Below are 14,302 nucleotides of genomic sequence, written 5' to 3'. Positions count from 1 at the left end.
TTATCACATACTTTTTCTCCACAATATAGAGAGATTAACTACTTATCTAATCTGTTGCTGACTGTATCATCTTATAAGAACACAAGATTATCTTAGATTAATCTTTAATCTGACATTCCAGACATTTCTTCTCATACCAAGCATATACTTGCTACCAGCTTTTCAACGGTAGGTAGTTGTCAATTGTTTGAACTAAACCGCTCATATGAATGAAGCGATGTCGCTCGTAAAAACCGAGCGAAAATCCTGCTTTTATGAAAACACTATAACTAAATTAACATAATATTTAGCCATTAGCTTTCGCCAGCAGTTTCATCCGTGTCCCATGAGACATTAAGAACTACTCGATGTACCGGGATAAAAAAATAGTCAAAACTTAGCTTGTAAATTCCCTTTATGGTACCTTTGTTCATAGTAGTTTATACTGACTCATAAAAGCTTGTCCGTCGGTAGGCTTTACTCAATAATCGTAGGTAGGCCTGTGTAATTTATCAATCAATAGTTTAACAGCTGCCATTCAAGGTTATAGAACCCATGTGCTGACCTTGAACACTTGCTATTAAACATATTTTATAAAATAATATCTTTTACGGAATTATTGTTATCATGTTTACTAAATTACTAACCTAAATAGAAGTGTCAAAGTTTTGTAGACCACAATTTATTCTAAGTTCCCTTTTCCAATATTATAACTTTTTATTGTTTGTTTTCTGGGCACTGCAGGCCTCTTCTCAAGTAGAGAAAGAATGGCTGGTTGGCGATTTTGAGACCTTCTTACTTTTTTTCTTTCGAAGTAAATTTAAAAACAGTTGTTACGTTAAAACTGCTGAATCGATTGAGATAAAAACTCGGCACAAAGATACTTTGTGCCCTAAACCGATGATGAAGACTACTTTTATCATCAAGTTAAAGGAAAATAGGTATTCAGGGATTCGGACGAAACTTACGTAGTAGGTAACTAAATATTTAGTAATCTGCGGTGAAACTAGAGGTTTGTCTAGCTATCCGTATTTTTAAGCAGCTGAGAAAATACCTACTAAGATCGCAATACGATGTTATTGATCCCATTTACGACCGATCACATAATACATGCAATCTATCACATTTCACATGGACGCACTCACGCGCAGCATTCCTTAGTGATCGATAAATCGCGAGACGCGAGATATCTTAAGATAAATCGATCTGCAGTCATTATTGAGATATTGGCTGTTGCTATCATTTATCATTACCGTTATGGTAATACTAGCTATTTTCCGTGGTTTTGCTCGCATTCCAAGTCAGCTGCGTATCTTATCTCTTATAATCTTTTATGAAAAAGTACTGTTTTTCGTCCCAGTGTATGTTAAGCAAGTAGGTTTAAAAAAAAAGTTATAATCTTTTCTGAAAAAGTATTGTTTTGTCTCGGTCCGTTTTTACCCGACTGCCAAAGGAGGTATGTCTGTTCCTTTGTGACCTCCTGTAGCCTAAACGGCTTGATGGATTTTGATGTATGAGGTATCGTTAGATTTGTCTTGATTACGGGAGTGTCATAGGATACATTTTATCCTAAAAGTCCCACGGGATATTTTTTCTAAATTTCCCTTTAAAAAAATATGTATGCGGTATCATTAGATTCATTTCAATCACGGGAGTAATAATTAATATAGGATACGTTTTTTCTCAAAATTCCCACGGGAACATGTTAATTCTGCGTTAACGCAAAGCAACTCATGCGTTAGCAAGCAAAAAGATAGGGCGTGGCCTGGCATGCGGCGCGCGGCGCGGTGCGGAGGGGGATATGCTCGAGTATACAGCCCGAATGCGGGCACACGCATAAGGGCACACGTCGTTGACGGTCTTCAGCAGTAATGACTCACCTAATTCTTTTTCTTCTTCACTACCAACAGTCCAGATTGGCGGTAAATTTATGTTGCGGAGTAACATCACTCGTAATCTAAAGCCAAATGTCGTCGAAATAATTTAAAATGGTACTTACATATACATAGTCTTCTACATCTACAACATTTTCGTTAAATAAAACAGCTAAAAGTTATAAATAAAAGAATTATTTTTAAAAAAACAAAATACCCGACTGCACACTAAAAAAAGAGTAAAACAAGCCCCACAATAATATTTAATTTATAAATATTGATGGAAAGCATCGCAGGCGGGGACCACCTTGACCGCCACCAACGAAAATTCTGCTAAATGGTGCACAACCGAAATGACTATAAATAAGCCTCTGTTGGTCCCCGCCTGCGATGCTTTCCATCAATATTTATAAATTAAATATTATTGTGGGGCTTGTTTTACTCTTTTTTTAGTGTGCAGTCGGGTATTTTGTTTTTTTAATAATTTACTCTACGAAATTTATGTTTACAGTGTTGACACACTGGCCAGATTCCATAGAAACCTAGTAAAACAGTACCCGTACCTCCATAAGTTGGAGAGCACATTCAGTTGTGAACTCTCTCCGGTGGTGTCAGATTGCCGTCCCATCGGGCTATGAGAGTGAAGGAATAGAGAGTGCACCTTTGTCTGTGCAAATGCATAGGTCTGTGAACCGCCAAAACCACGGGAATCAGCTAGTGTTACATAAATTCTGGTCAAACGTTCGTTTACTTTGGAATATAATATAGAGCCTTGACCATATTCATATTTTTTATTTACTTACTATACTTTAATATGGAGTCCATTGACATCTACAATAATTCAGAATTTCTAAGGATCATAAATCAGTAAAGTTTAGAAGCTATGATTGTCGTCAAATATCTTTTCCTCTCCAAAGTTAGCTAAAATGTACCTCTACGATACGCCAGGCGTAAAATGCCTGTCTTCAGAGAGGAAAATTATTTGATGACAGCTGTCATTCTTGTTGTGACAAAGTCAAAGCTCTGTGTTGATACAAAACGATTGATAGAAAACTCAACGTATTAAAAAAATAAATTTAAAATGCATTTTACTCTAAACGTTTTCTACATGAACGAAGCTAAATAATAAAATAATCACTCCAACGATTGCAGTTTACACTTCAAAGAGAATTGTTCACAAACCCATTTGCCGCCATCTTGAAAATTATCATAAAACCCAACTGCTTGTCAGAACGATTATTACAGGTAACTAAACGAATTCTAATGTGACTTAAATCTATGGTAAAAGTCACCTTGGAAAACCTTTCTATTGAAAGTGATTTTCTTCTGTAGGTTTTATGAATAGTACTGCCTAAGTTTTCTTTTTGTAAAAGGATTGGAATCAAGGTGAATTTTGTTTGAATTAACGCACTTATCTTAGGATATTGGTCTTTTGGACCTTTTTGGTACCTATAAGTAAAAGTAGTTCCTTCGAGGGCTGCTTTAAGTAGGTACTTACGGAAAAGTAGTCCTTCATTCAAACAGTTATTCAGAAGTTTTCCTTGGCCTAATATTTACCTCATCGATAAAGAAAATATCGGAAGGTGCCAATATTTATTTGTTTACACAAAATATTTCTGTAATATTGGCTTACGCATTTACACAGAAAACTAAGTTACTGTATATTTTGAAAAGCGTAAAAACTACGGTATTTATTTATTATGAATTGCGCCCACGCACGCGAGTGCATATTATTAATGACATTTGAAAAGCGAATGTAAGAAAAAGTTTAGATATCTCGTTCGAATTTTGAATGGAGTTGTGTTGCTAGCTGATTTTCTTTTTTCATACCATAGTAGACGATGAAAGTTGAATGTTGCCTGATGAAAAAAAACACGTGTTGGAAAAATAATGAAATTATATTTTCTGTAAGTGTAGTTTATAAGTAGAAGACTTTTAGTAGAACATTGTTTCAGTACGAAGTTTTATGCAAGCAAGGAGTTAGTCTTGGGCATAAATCCAAACTTTGACCAGCTACAATGAATTTAGCTGCATGCAATAAAACCTCGGATTTTCCGTTTCACTTTACAAAAACATAAAATTGTCTTTTCTAGGTTTATATAGTAGTAAAACACAACAGAATTTATAGCCGAAAATAATTTTATATTATTTCTATTTTCCGAGTTTATTGAACCTATAGATAATAAAAAAAAATCAAAGCTGTCAAATGGACCGTTCCTCAGGAAGGTCTGGGAATGTAGGTCGATTGGCGCGAGAATTTAAAATTAGAACGCGGATCTCCGGCCGGCGTGATCCGTTCTCGATTACTTTCACTCGATTTAAATATAGATTGTCTATTATTTTGTCTGTGGTTTGATTGAGAGTTTGAAAACATTATGTATCTGTAGCACTACTTGCCTGAGATAAGGAGTTTACTTAGAAAAAAATATACAAAGCTAAAAATTCTAGAGGTTCTACTTCTACAAAGATATTGAGGAAGTATTTCAGCATTCCTGTCTTAACGGGTAACCTAATAAAAGTCAGGGCAACGTCATTATCTGCAGGACTATAACTAATCCAAAATCCATTTTTTCCAATACACCACTTACGTTCACAATATTTTAAACACAACAGATTCACAACTTTGAAAATACCATCGTTACCCTTTTAATTTTTGCGATTTTGGACCCTTGATTTTTGCCTTGTTCATAGCGATAGGATCGTCCCAAATTACTCGGGTATATGCATTGTTGTCATTCATTTAGATGTGGGTCATTCATAAACTGCCTCGTTTGATTCATGGATCATTTCGCATGTTTGGTTTTAGTCAAAAAAGAGTCTGGAAGTTGGTGGTGTTTGACCACCACCACAAGAGTAGTTTACATGATGTTTTTGATTTGTATTATAACTACTGTACCCAAGTTAATATAAGAATCAAGATCCCAGTCCCCTAAAGCAAAATCACATATCTACGAAAATCTACAAGAAACAGCAAGCCACAAAATCAATATCCCCCATCAATAAATTCATAAGGAAACGATCTCATTTGCTTTGACAACGTACAACATATAACAACAATAGAAGATTGGCAGCCAGCCAACATATGTATTACATAGCGCGCCAACAGTACGTGAATCTGGCAAGACAAATTGTCACTGGGAAAAAATTGTGTCTAACCCGACTGTTGGTTACAAATGTTGATCCCAATCTGGTTTTATATCAAGACTGGGGTGTAAATATTGTTCTAAATGAACGAGCAAAAATGGCAGTTGGTCTGTTATCAGTCATCATCCTACTACTATTATAAAGGCGAAAGTTTGTAAGTATGGATGTATGGATGTTTGTTACTCTTTCACGTAAAAACTACTGAATGGATTTGAATGAAACTTTACCACAACATAGCTTATACATCAGAATAACACAGAGGCTACAATTTGTAAACATATTGTTCGAAATACTAAACCTGCGCAGACGAAGTCGCGGGCACCAGCTAGTACATACATAATACGTTGGTATTACATTATTATATAGTCAATCTCTTAAAACAGATTGAATTTGAGTTTAGTCGGGTTATTTCCCAGGTAATCTGTCTAACCCTTTTTCACACCTATGTTGAGGTCGGCTCCCAATCTAAGTGGAAGCAGCTGAGTACCAGTGTTTTACAAGGAGCGACTGCCTTTCTGACCTCGTCAACCCAGTTACCTAGGTAACCCAATACCCCCTGGTAAGACTTTCTTTAATTTGCGCGTAATGAATGAAAAACTGACTACCTATTATAGTTCAAAAGTTATATCCTTCATATCCTACATTTTACTTTTTTTCTTTCCTTGTTTTAACCAACCTTCGAGATGCGTCCAAACCTGGCCCAAATATTGTCACCAATGTATGGCATGGTCACCAATGTATGTTTGCGGCCTATCACTCAATCAATGTCATGTATGCTCAAGTACATAGCTAGATCTCGCGCTAAAAATAAAAGATTAAACTGTCGATTTTGTGCCAGTATTGACTGAAAGATTTTTCCACTTATTTTTGGTAGTTTTTGTCGCGTGTTGGCAACACTTAATTATTTTGGCGGGAGTGAAATAGTTTGATGTTGATGTATAGTTATATGTCAATGGTTTGATGTCTCGTGATTTTGTTATAGTTAATTTAAAGATTAGATGTTGTCATCTTACTTCGATTGGGCTAGGTAATTTATAAACGAATGTGTTGATTTTGTTAAGACAAGGTAGACTTACATTTCGACTAGGACTATTTACTTTGATGACTTTCTTTTCCTTACTAGAACCACCTTTCTCATTATTTTGTTTTACATTTCTGTCGGATACTTACGTAGTAGATTCCCGCGACAGTTTACCTAGATCATCATCATCATCTCAGCCATAGGACGTCCACTGCTGAACATAGGCCTCCCCCTTAGATCTCCACAGATACCGGTGCGGTTAGAAGCGACCTGCATCCATCTCTAAAGATACCTGATATTTTTTTTTATAAAAGAAAACACAGTATGTAGTTTCATGGTCAGTAATAACCCATAGTTGTCGTTTTAATTTATTATGAGTGCGTATAAAATTAGCTATGGAAAACAGACAACCGTGGATAATAATCGAGTAAGCTGTAATTATTTTATGACCTTTGCCTCTGCTGTTTAGCTGACAGCCATTTTAATTTACATGACAAATCATTTCTTGGTATTCTTACTTTATTAATGTACTACCCGTTTTCATGCGGTTTCACCCGCATCGCGGGGGAAATAAAATATAACCGAACCATTTTCAGTTTTCAAATCTTAGATTCGTTATAGATGATTGCTAAAAGTAAAACTTCGTTTGTTTGTAATGGATAAACACAAAAACTACTGGATTGATTTTAAAAATTCTTTCACCATTAGAATGCTTTATTAACTGCGGGTAACATAGGCGTGTTATAGATATATTTTATCTCTTTACATGCAGTAGTTTTAAATATTTTTCTTACCTAATATTCTTACATACCTAGTACCTACACTATATTTTATGAGTAAGTCAATATCTGCTTTGAAAGAAAATCAGTACCCATTTCTTCTTGAGAACAAAAGACTGTGTCGTGTGACTTGTGCGTGTGATTTTGACCTTGACCTTGGGAGGTCATAACAATAGATTGTTTCGGTGACATGCGTGAAATGCGTGGGCACAAAATACATAGGTACAGAAGTCAATCTACATATAAAGCGCGTTCGAGTCACGCAGACATAGGTGTCTATGTGTGCGTGTTCACAGACGCGCTGTCTCAAAACAACTCAAAACAGTGCGAGCGGGGCTGCCGTTTTCTTGAGATACGCGCGTCACACACAAGGTAGATAAATGTGCACGCGTTTTGATACCTACCTAACTGTAATTTGACTGTAATATTTTTAATTTTAATAACAAAAGAAAAAGTAATAATGGAGTAACAAAAAAAGTCGTATTATATGTAATTGTTCAGTGGACGGTTGTTTTAATACAACAATAAACAGTGAACTGTCGTTTTTTAGCCTGCCGTATTACCTATAGTATGTACCTACTTATTTTCTCATATTTCGATGGTTCTTTTAATAAACGCAGTAGGTAGGTACAGTTAGGTGGGTAGGTAAGCGCCCTGGCGGCCTCTGGCCCAATGCCGTAATAAGTTTTGCTAGTGTCGGCCCAGGCGAACCGCCCAACCTACCCTCAAAGATTATTACTAAGTAGTAGGAGTTGATAATTCATGGCGAGAGTATGTTGTAAGGTAGACGAAATAAAACTCGCAAATCAAGGTTTCTGTAGGTAGAAGCAAGCTTAGATCAGGGACTGTACCAACCCATTACATACAAAAATATTTTTTTCGCAAGTAAAGAGTAATAAGTACCTATAAGTATATGTATGAATAACAAAATTATAAATTGCGGTTTCTGAAAAAGTTCGGTATCTCGTTCAAACGAATTTCCGTTGAAAGTGTTTATTAACCTCATGTATGCCACATTAAATATTTTATTATTATTGGTTTATATTTCATTTTTCCTGTTTTATTCTCAACAATAAATCAAATAATTAGATACGAGTACCACTACCACGTTAGTTTTATGCGCATAAAAAGTTGACGACCCTAGCGCGACCGCCGAGTTTAGGCATGAAAAGTGAAGTACATACATGAGATTGACTTCTGTACCTAAGTATTTTGTGGCGTGGGTAACCAGACAGGTAATAATTAGCAAGAAAATGAGAGGGAGAAAACTATATTTGTGGTACTATTTTTAGATAACAATATATTTAAAATTAGTGCCGTTTAGCTGGGAGATTTTTGGTTTGACATTAGCAATGTTTCTAACGATTTTAATATGTCTCAGAGTCCTCATAAAACATATTATTTTTTTAAAACAATTTTCCAAAATGGAGGAGTTTCCCAATTTGAATGTTCCTTGATGAAAACATAAAACCAAGTGCGAATCCAACTTGCGTTCGAGGGGTTCCGTACCATTCATAAATAAAAACAGCAAACAATACGTCTGTATCTCGCTCACTTTTCCGTGACGACAAAAAGTTTGGCGAGAACCATATCAAGTTGTAATGAGTAATGACAGAGAAAGTGACGCCTAATGTGTAGTGTAGTCCTTTTCTGTCATAATGGATTGTTATAGTACGTGACTATAGTGCAGTTGGTGTTTTTATTGTTGTTGCTATAAGACTAGGCTTGATGTGTGGTCTTATCGTGGGTCTTATCAAAAAAAAATCATCAACAATTTATTATTTATAATCTAAAATAAGTTGTCCCTCGTAAAATTACCCAGGGCACGAAAGAGCTACTTTTTGCAATCGCGGGTTGTCCTCTCTCAAGTTCTAGCTACACTATCTTAGTACTACCAAAAATTATTGAAATCGGTTCTGTAATTTTAGCATGAAAGCGCAAAAGACGTAGTTACCTTCATTCGCATTTTATAATATGTCTTAGCCAATCATCTGGTCAACTAAGTAGGTACATGTCGTAGGTTTTAAAGTTTGAAGACGTTGAATGCGTCCAATGCATCCATTTCTATTCAAAAGCGCGTTTTATTACGCATAGACAATAGACTCGAAGTTACATCATTTGGCTGGTGCAGTGTTGTACGGGCGACTGTTTTTTACGATATTTTCAATTCGAATCTATGAATGAAAAGAAATTCATCGAGAAATAAAACTATTCTATATATTTTATTTATTACAAATACGGCAAAAAAAATTGACTATTAAGGTTTCTGAGACAGATAGGTAAATCAATGCGACAGCGACAGACGAGCAGTTTCCCATTTGGGTACAGAACCCTAACTATTGTAAGACTTTCAAAAACTAACTCTTTCTCTCAAGGGAATGATCTTATTTCTATCCAGTTAACAATTCGATCATTAAATTCATAAAACACTTACAAAATCAATTATATTCTAATAATAATAAGCTTCTATTGACCTATTGCATTTTATTAACAAAACGATTTGAGTAATCGGTTGTGTCGGTTATCTCCATTGTGTTGGCCAACCGTTATGGAGTTAATCGATTTTAAATCGAATTGCGTCTTATGTTTTAATTGTTTTGTAATCAATATCCGGGTTTCTACAAGATTACGTGGACTAATCCCGGATTATCTTTTCTCGCAACAGGGTAAAAAGTAGCTTATGTTCTATAGGGCAAAGCTATTCTATCCGTGTCGTTACATATCTTTTTGCAGACGACTTTTTTTTATGAACACGACAGGTAGACAGACATACTTTCGCATTTATAATATTAGTAAGGATGTGACAGCCCTCAAAATGTCCTCTCTTCCTTTTTTACTTATGGTAAGGAAGAACTATCAGGAGTAAAAATATAGTTTGTGCCGAAAGGCTGAACAAAATGACTCGTAGAAAAGTAACAGCGGATACCTACCTTGTTTTTTAATGAGAAATCATCAAATGACCAAAGAGTGCCAGACTCTTACTGACTGACTACAACCCATCATGTTCCTTCTTAAACCCTTTATGTACCAGGGCCGCGGTAACTCTAGAACAATCCCGCAGTCCGATCAGCTCTCTGAAATTAGTTGCGAGCCGCCATTAACTTTGCCGAGATCTATATCTACTAGTAGTGTAAGAGAGTTAAATTTAGAGTAGTTTATTCACGATATTAACCTGTGTATATGTTTGTTCCAGCAAGGTATCGGCGTGGAGCTGGTGCGCGCTCTGGACAGCCATCCGCCCAACATCTCCAACGTGTTCTGCGAGTGTGACTCCAAAGATGATGTCGTAAGTACAACTGTCTTGTTTCTGTGTGAAATGGAATGTTGTCTATGGAACTGGATTAGTCTGGTTAAAGGAAAGGGTCTGAAAGGATTTACTTAGGCCCAGACTGCGTCAAAGTGGATTAGAGAAGTTTTTGAACCACCAATAAAGTACTTATCTTCGGGACTTTATAGATGTGATATGAGATAAAGTCCCGGATTTTTGGAAGGCGTACGCGGGGATGTAGCTAACACGCTGAAGCCCTTTTGAGACAACTTTAATGAAATAGTGACACAAAACCGTTGTATTTATTATTATTAAATCTTAAAGTGTCAGTTGTTAAAAGAAAGGTCCATTCCGCTCCGCTTTGGTGGAGTGACCCATTTCGATCTAGCAGATTTTTTATGGAACATGCTAGCCTAATGTTATTCGAACCCGAGCCCGGTTTTACTTATTACCGGTAAAGTGTCAGTAAATGAACTGTTAGTTAATGCTATCTGCCAAAAGCAGCCATATCCGAGACTTGTGAAACCAAAAGTTATAGTTTATAATATCTCACAGATAAGTTCCTGCTGATAGACTTAAAAGAAACTTTCCCGATCGCTATATGGTAAAATCACTAAACGAAATGATTGTTAACCTAGCCTATTAAGTATATTCGGCCTATCTTCATATCAAATGCTATTTAAATCGGTTCAGCAATTTTACATAGACAAATTGAACAGCATACAGAACGTTCCATTACACGCGGTATTGATTTAATCTCAATTGAAGGAACGGATGCAATGATTGCGTTAAACGGAATGCAGTCATACAATCCTGTTACTAGGTTTATGATATGTCAGTTAAAATTTAACATTGCATTAATACATATTTAAGTACTACTAAGGTTGTAGATTTCGGCCGTGTTTAGAGCTAGCTACGTACCGCAGCCGGTAAAAAAGTAACATACCTATCTCCTCCTCCAGTCTTCTTAATATGTCCGGACTTTATGGCAATTTGACTATATTTATTTTTGCTAGATACCTATGTAAGATTATTATCATGATACCAACTAGGACTTAGGCACAGAAGTATTACAGCATACACTGTCAACTAACCACGGTAGATGGAAAGATCCGCTGACTAAATGAAGCCTGTTTTTTTTTTAAATACCATCAAGGCAATATTTTATCGAATTAGGAATAAATAGCTTAGTTGTCACAGACCAATAAGGCCGCTGCCTCGAATTTTGCGGGCAGCGGGGCGGCAGCGGCGGCGGCGCGGGCGGTCACCGTTTGACTAGAGCTCACCGCTCGTTGCCCGCTCCCCGCGCCGCTGTATTCGAGGGCCGGTCCATTTGATTATACGCGTAAGAACCTGCCGCTCCCGCGCCGCCGCCGCTGCCGCCCCGCTTCCCGCAAAATTCGAGGCCGAGGCCTAAAGCATTTGCTTTTAAAACTTAAAAGGCTCGGAAAATAAAATAAAGAAAAAGCTTTCGTAGCAAGTTCGTAGCACTTTCGTAGTCGCATTGTAGCTACACAAAAAGCATGATGCCTTAGTACTTTTTTTCAAAGTAAAAAATTTAAAACAAAGGAAAATTTAGGGGACACCCGGATTTGAACCGGGGACCTATCGATCTGCAGTCGATTGCTCTGCCACTGAGCTATATCCCCGATGACTAACAGACCCAAATACGGGTATATATTCCTACAGAGCGTAGGAGGCTGATATGATTCAACCAGCATAGTTTGATCCATTCATTTGTTTTATTGTCATCATCCTCCGAGCCTTTTCCCAACTACGTTGGGGTCGGCTTCCAGTCTAACCGGATGAAGCTGTGTACCAGTGTTTTACAAGAAGCGACTGCCCTATCTGACCTCCTCAACCCAGTTACCTGGGCAACCCAATACGCCTTGGTTAGACTGGTGTCAGACTTACTGGCTTCTGACTACCCGTAACTAACGACTGCCCCTTAGCAGTCATCCCTATGTTCAATGACAGCTGGGACCTACAGTTTAACGTGCCATCCGATCCGAAACAGACATAGGTGTCTAAGATATACTTAGAAAGTACATACAAACTTAGAAAAGTTGCAATGGTACTTACCTGACTTGGAATCGAACCCACGCCCTCATACTCGAGAGGTTGGCTCTTTACCCACTAGGCCACCACGACATCCAAATACGGGTATATATTCCTACAAAGCCTAGGAGTCAGATATGATATAACCAGTCTAACTTGACCGATTCATTTGTTTTATATGAACTATCAATAGTTAATGTGGAAAGTTCTAGATAAAATAGTTGTTTGTGACAATGAAAGGTGAATGAACTTTGCTTATCTCGACGGGATTCCTCGTAGGAACAATTTCGTTATTTTCTTAGGGGTTGTTTGTTAAGCATAAATTATGTTTAGTATGTGATTTTTTTGCTGATCTTGTATTTATATATTTTTTTATTTCCTTACCTATATTTTGTTTATTCTTTTTGATTTATTTATTGCTTTATCAAGAAACTTGCTAAAGATACTGGGGAAAATATTCAAAGATAAAATACATACAAAACGACTTATAGTTATCGGCGCGGATATTGAGCCCTGACCTTCACCTGCGCAGAAGCGATTTATTGGTTTATTGCCTTATATGTACAGTGCTCAAAGCGATCCCCACTCTTCCGCCGAGAGCTCAATATCCGTGCCAATAACTATACAACTTGAACGACTACTACTTACATACTTCAAGCCACCAATGCGTTTCGATTCTTGGTGAAAGATATTTTCTACACCAAATCTTAACAGAAGAAATATCTATAATATTACATAATTACTGTTTTATTTTTTCAATAATATAATAACATTTATTAAGTAACTTTGACTCAGACCACAAAAAAAATATGCACAAAAAAAAAATAAACCAAATCCTCAATGCTAAACATCTTATATATGAGTATAAAAATAAAGAATAGCATCGTCGTTGATTTTAAGACGTGGTAGTGGTATGCTTATAAGCCAATGATGATAATGTAAAAAAGAACTCTAGTGTTTTTGCAAAAATACTACCAGTTATATAGGTTTCTCTTTCCTAATAAAGGATAGGTCTGAATATGTTTTCTTTAGGAAGTTTCTCTGCATTGCGACAGTTTTAGTATTTCCGCGAAGCCAACAGTTACCGACCCACTGAAAATTACTTCGTGAACAAAATTGTTATGTGGGTCATTGACCTATGTATACCATAAAAAGTTCAATCGTAACTTATATTTTAGATTCAAATATTATAAAGCTCAAGAGTTTGTTTGATTGCAAGCAATAATGTCATTGCCTAATGGACAGATTTGAAACTTGATTTCAGTGTTAGGTAGCCCATATATCGATGAAGGAATAAGATACTTTTTGTTATTTGGAAAGTTGCCCAAGAATGGATGTTCTAAGTTGATTTACTAGTAAAGGAAAGTAGTAGTAGGAAGTATCTTTGGGATATACAATAAGGATGGGAAACGCGCTTATTTATTCTCACCTACTAAGTATATCTGTAGGTAGGGCTCTGCGAGCAGGGCATAGTGAAACTCAACATTATAATTATATTAACTCCTTGTAACATACCTATGTTCACAGAATAAAGAGCTTTGACTTTGACTTCGACTGTAGGTCTACTAATTGACGTTTTGTGTGTATTTGCAGACAATCACTTGTGACTGTGAAGCCACCCCCGCCTTCCAGCTGAAGGCATTCAGCCAGCGAGGGGAGAAGGTGGAAGTCTCACACTACAGAGTCAATGTTAATAGGTAAGTTACATTTTACACTGCGTTTTTACTTCCATTTCATAGAGGATATTTGTGTCATCGAGTATCAGAAGCTCGGTATCACATTTCATAAAAACGATTTGTGTTATCGGGTGTCACAAACATTCTTCGCGTGAGCTGCAGGTTTGTTTAATCATCTAACAAGCTAGTGTCAGAGTTTTCTCAAATTCGCCTGACGGTCTCTGACGTAGAATGGTAGGTAACAACGACTGCTACTGAGTACCATTCGTGGCTTTACTGGTATAATACCACTGACTTCCAGACTCTTGACAGCTTTGAGAAAGTTTCTATAACTAACACAGGCATTCTGAAGACACAAGCAAACATAGTGGTCAAACTTATAACCCCTTCTTTTTACGTGGTTGGTTAAAACCGAAACACAGAGAGGGGTAAACAAGTCTATCAAAAATTACATCTACTAATACTGAGTTTCCTATTTTCTTCTTCTCAACATCATCGTTCGT

At 36.7% G+C, this 14,302-nt stretch overlaps 1 protein-coding gene and 1 non-coding gene across 22 annotated transcripts in view; one reads left to right on the top strand and one right to left on the bottom strand.

Annotated features, from left to right (window-relative positions):
- The window catches only part of LOC110382380 (phospholipid transfer protein C2CD2L), a 76,432-nt gene that overhangs the window by 46,146 nt on the left and 15,984 nt on the right, over nt 1-14,302 (top strand). For all 21 annotated transcript variants that reach the window (XM_064042396.1, XM_049850025.2, XM_049850026.2 and 18 more), the window contains exons 3-4: nt 9,991-10,083; nt 13,717-13,820. In XM_064042396.1, the coding sequence (XP_063898466.1) occupies nt 9,991-10,083; nt 13,717-13,820 (197 nt within the window). The remainder of the gene's footprint in view (nt 1-9,990; nt 10,084-13,716; nt 13,821-14,302) is intronic.
- Trnac-gca (transfer RNA cysteine (anticodon GCA)) lies at nt 11,643-11,714 on the bottom strand. Its single transcript has one exon. It is a non-coding gene; the product is annotated as a tRNA-Cys (tRNA).

This window comes from Helicoverpa armigera, chromosome 28, assembly GCF_030705265.1.
Source record: "Helicoverpa armigera isolate CAAS_96S chromosome 28, ASM3070526v1, whole genome shotgun sequence".
Taxonomy (NCBI): Eukaryota; Metazoa; Arthropoda; class Insecta; order Lepidoptera; family Noctuidae; genus Helicoverpa; species Helicoverpa armigera.
The sequence above is the reverse complement of the archived record's forward strand: the minus strand, read 5'-3'. Positions and strand labels throughout refer to the sequence as shown.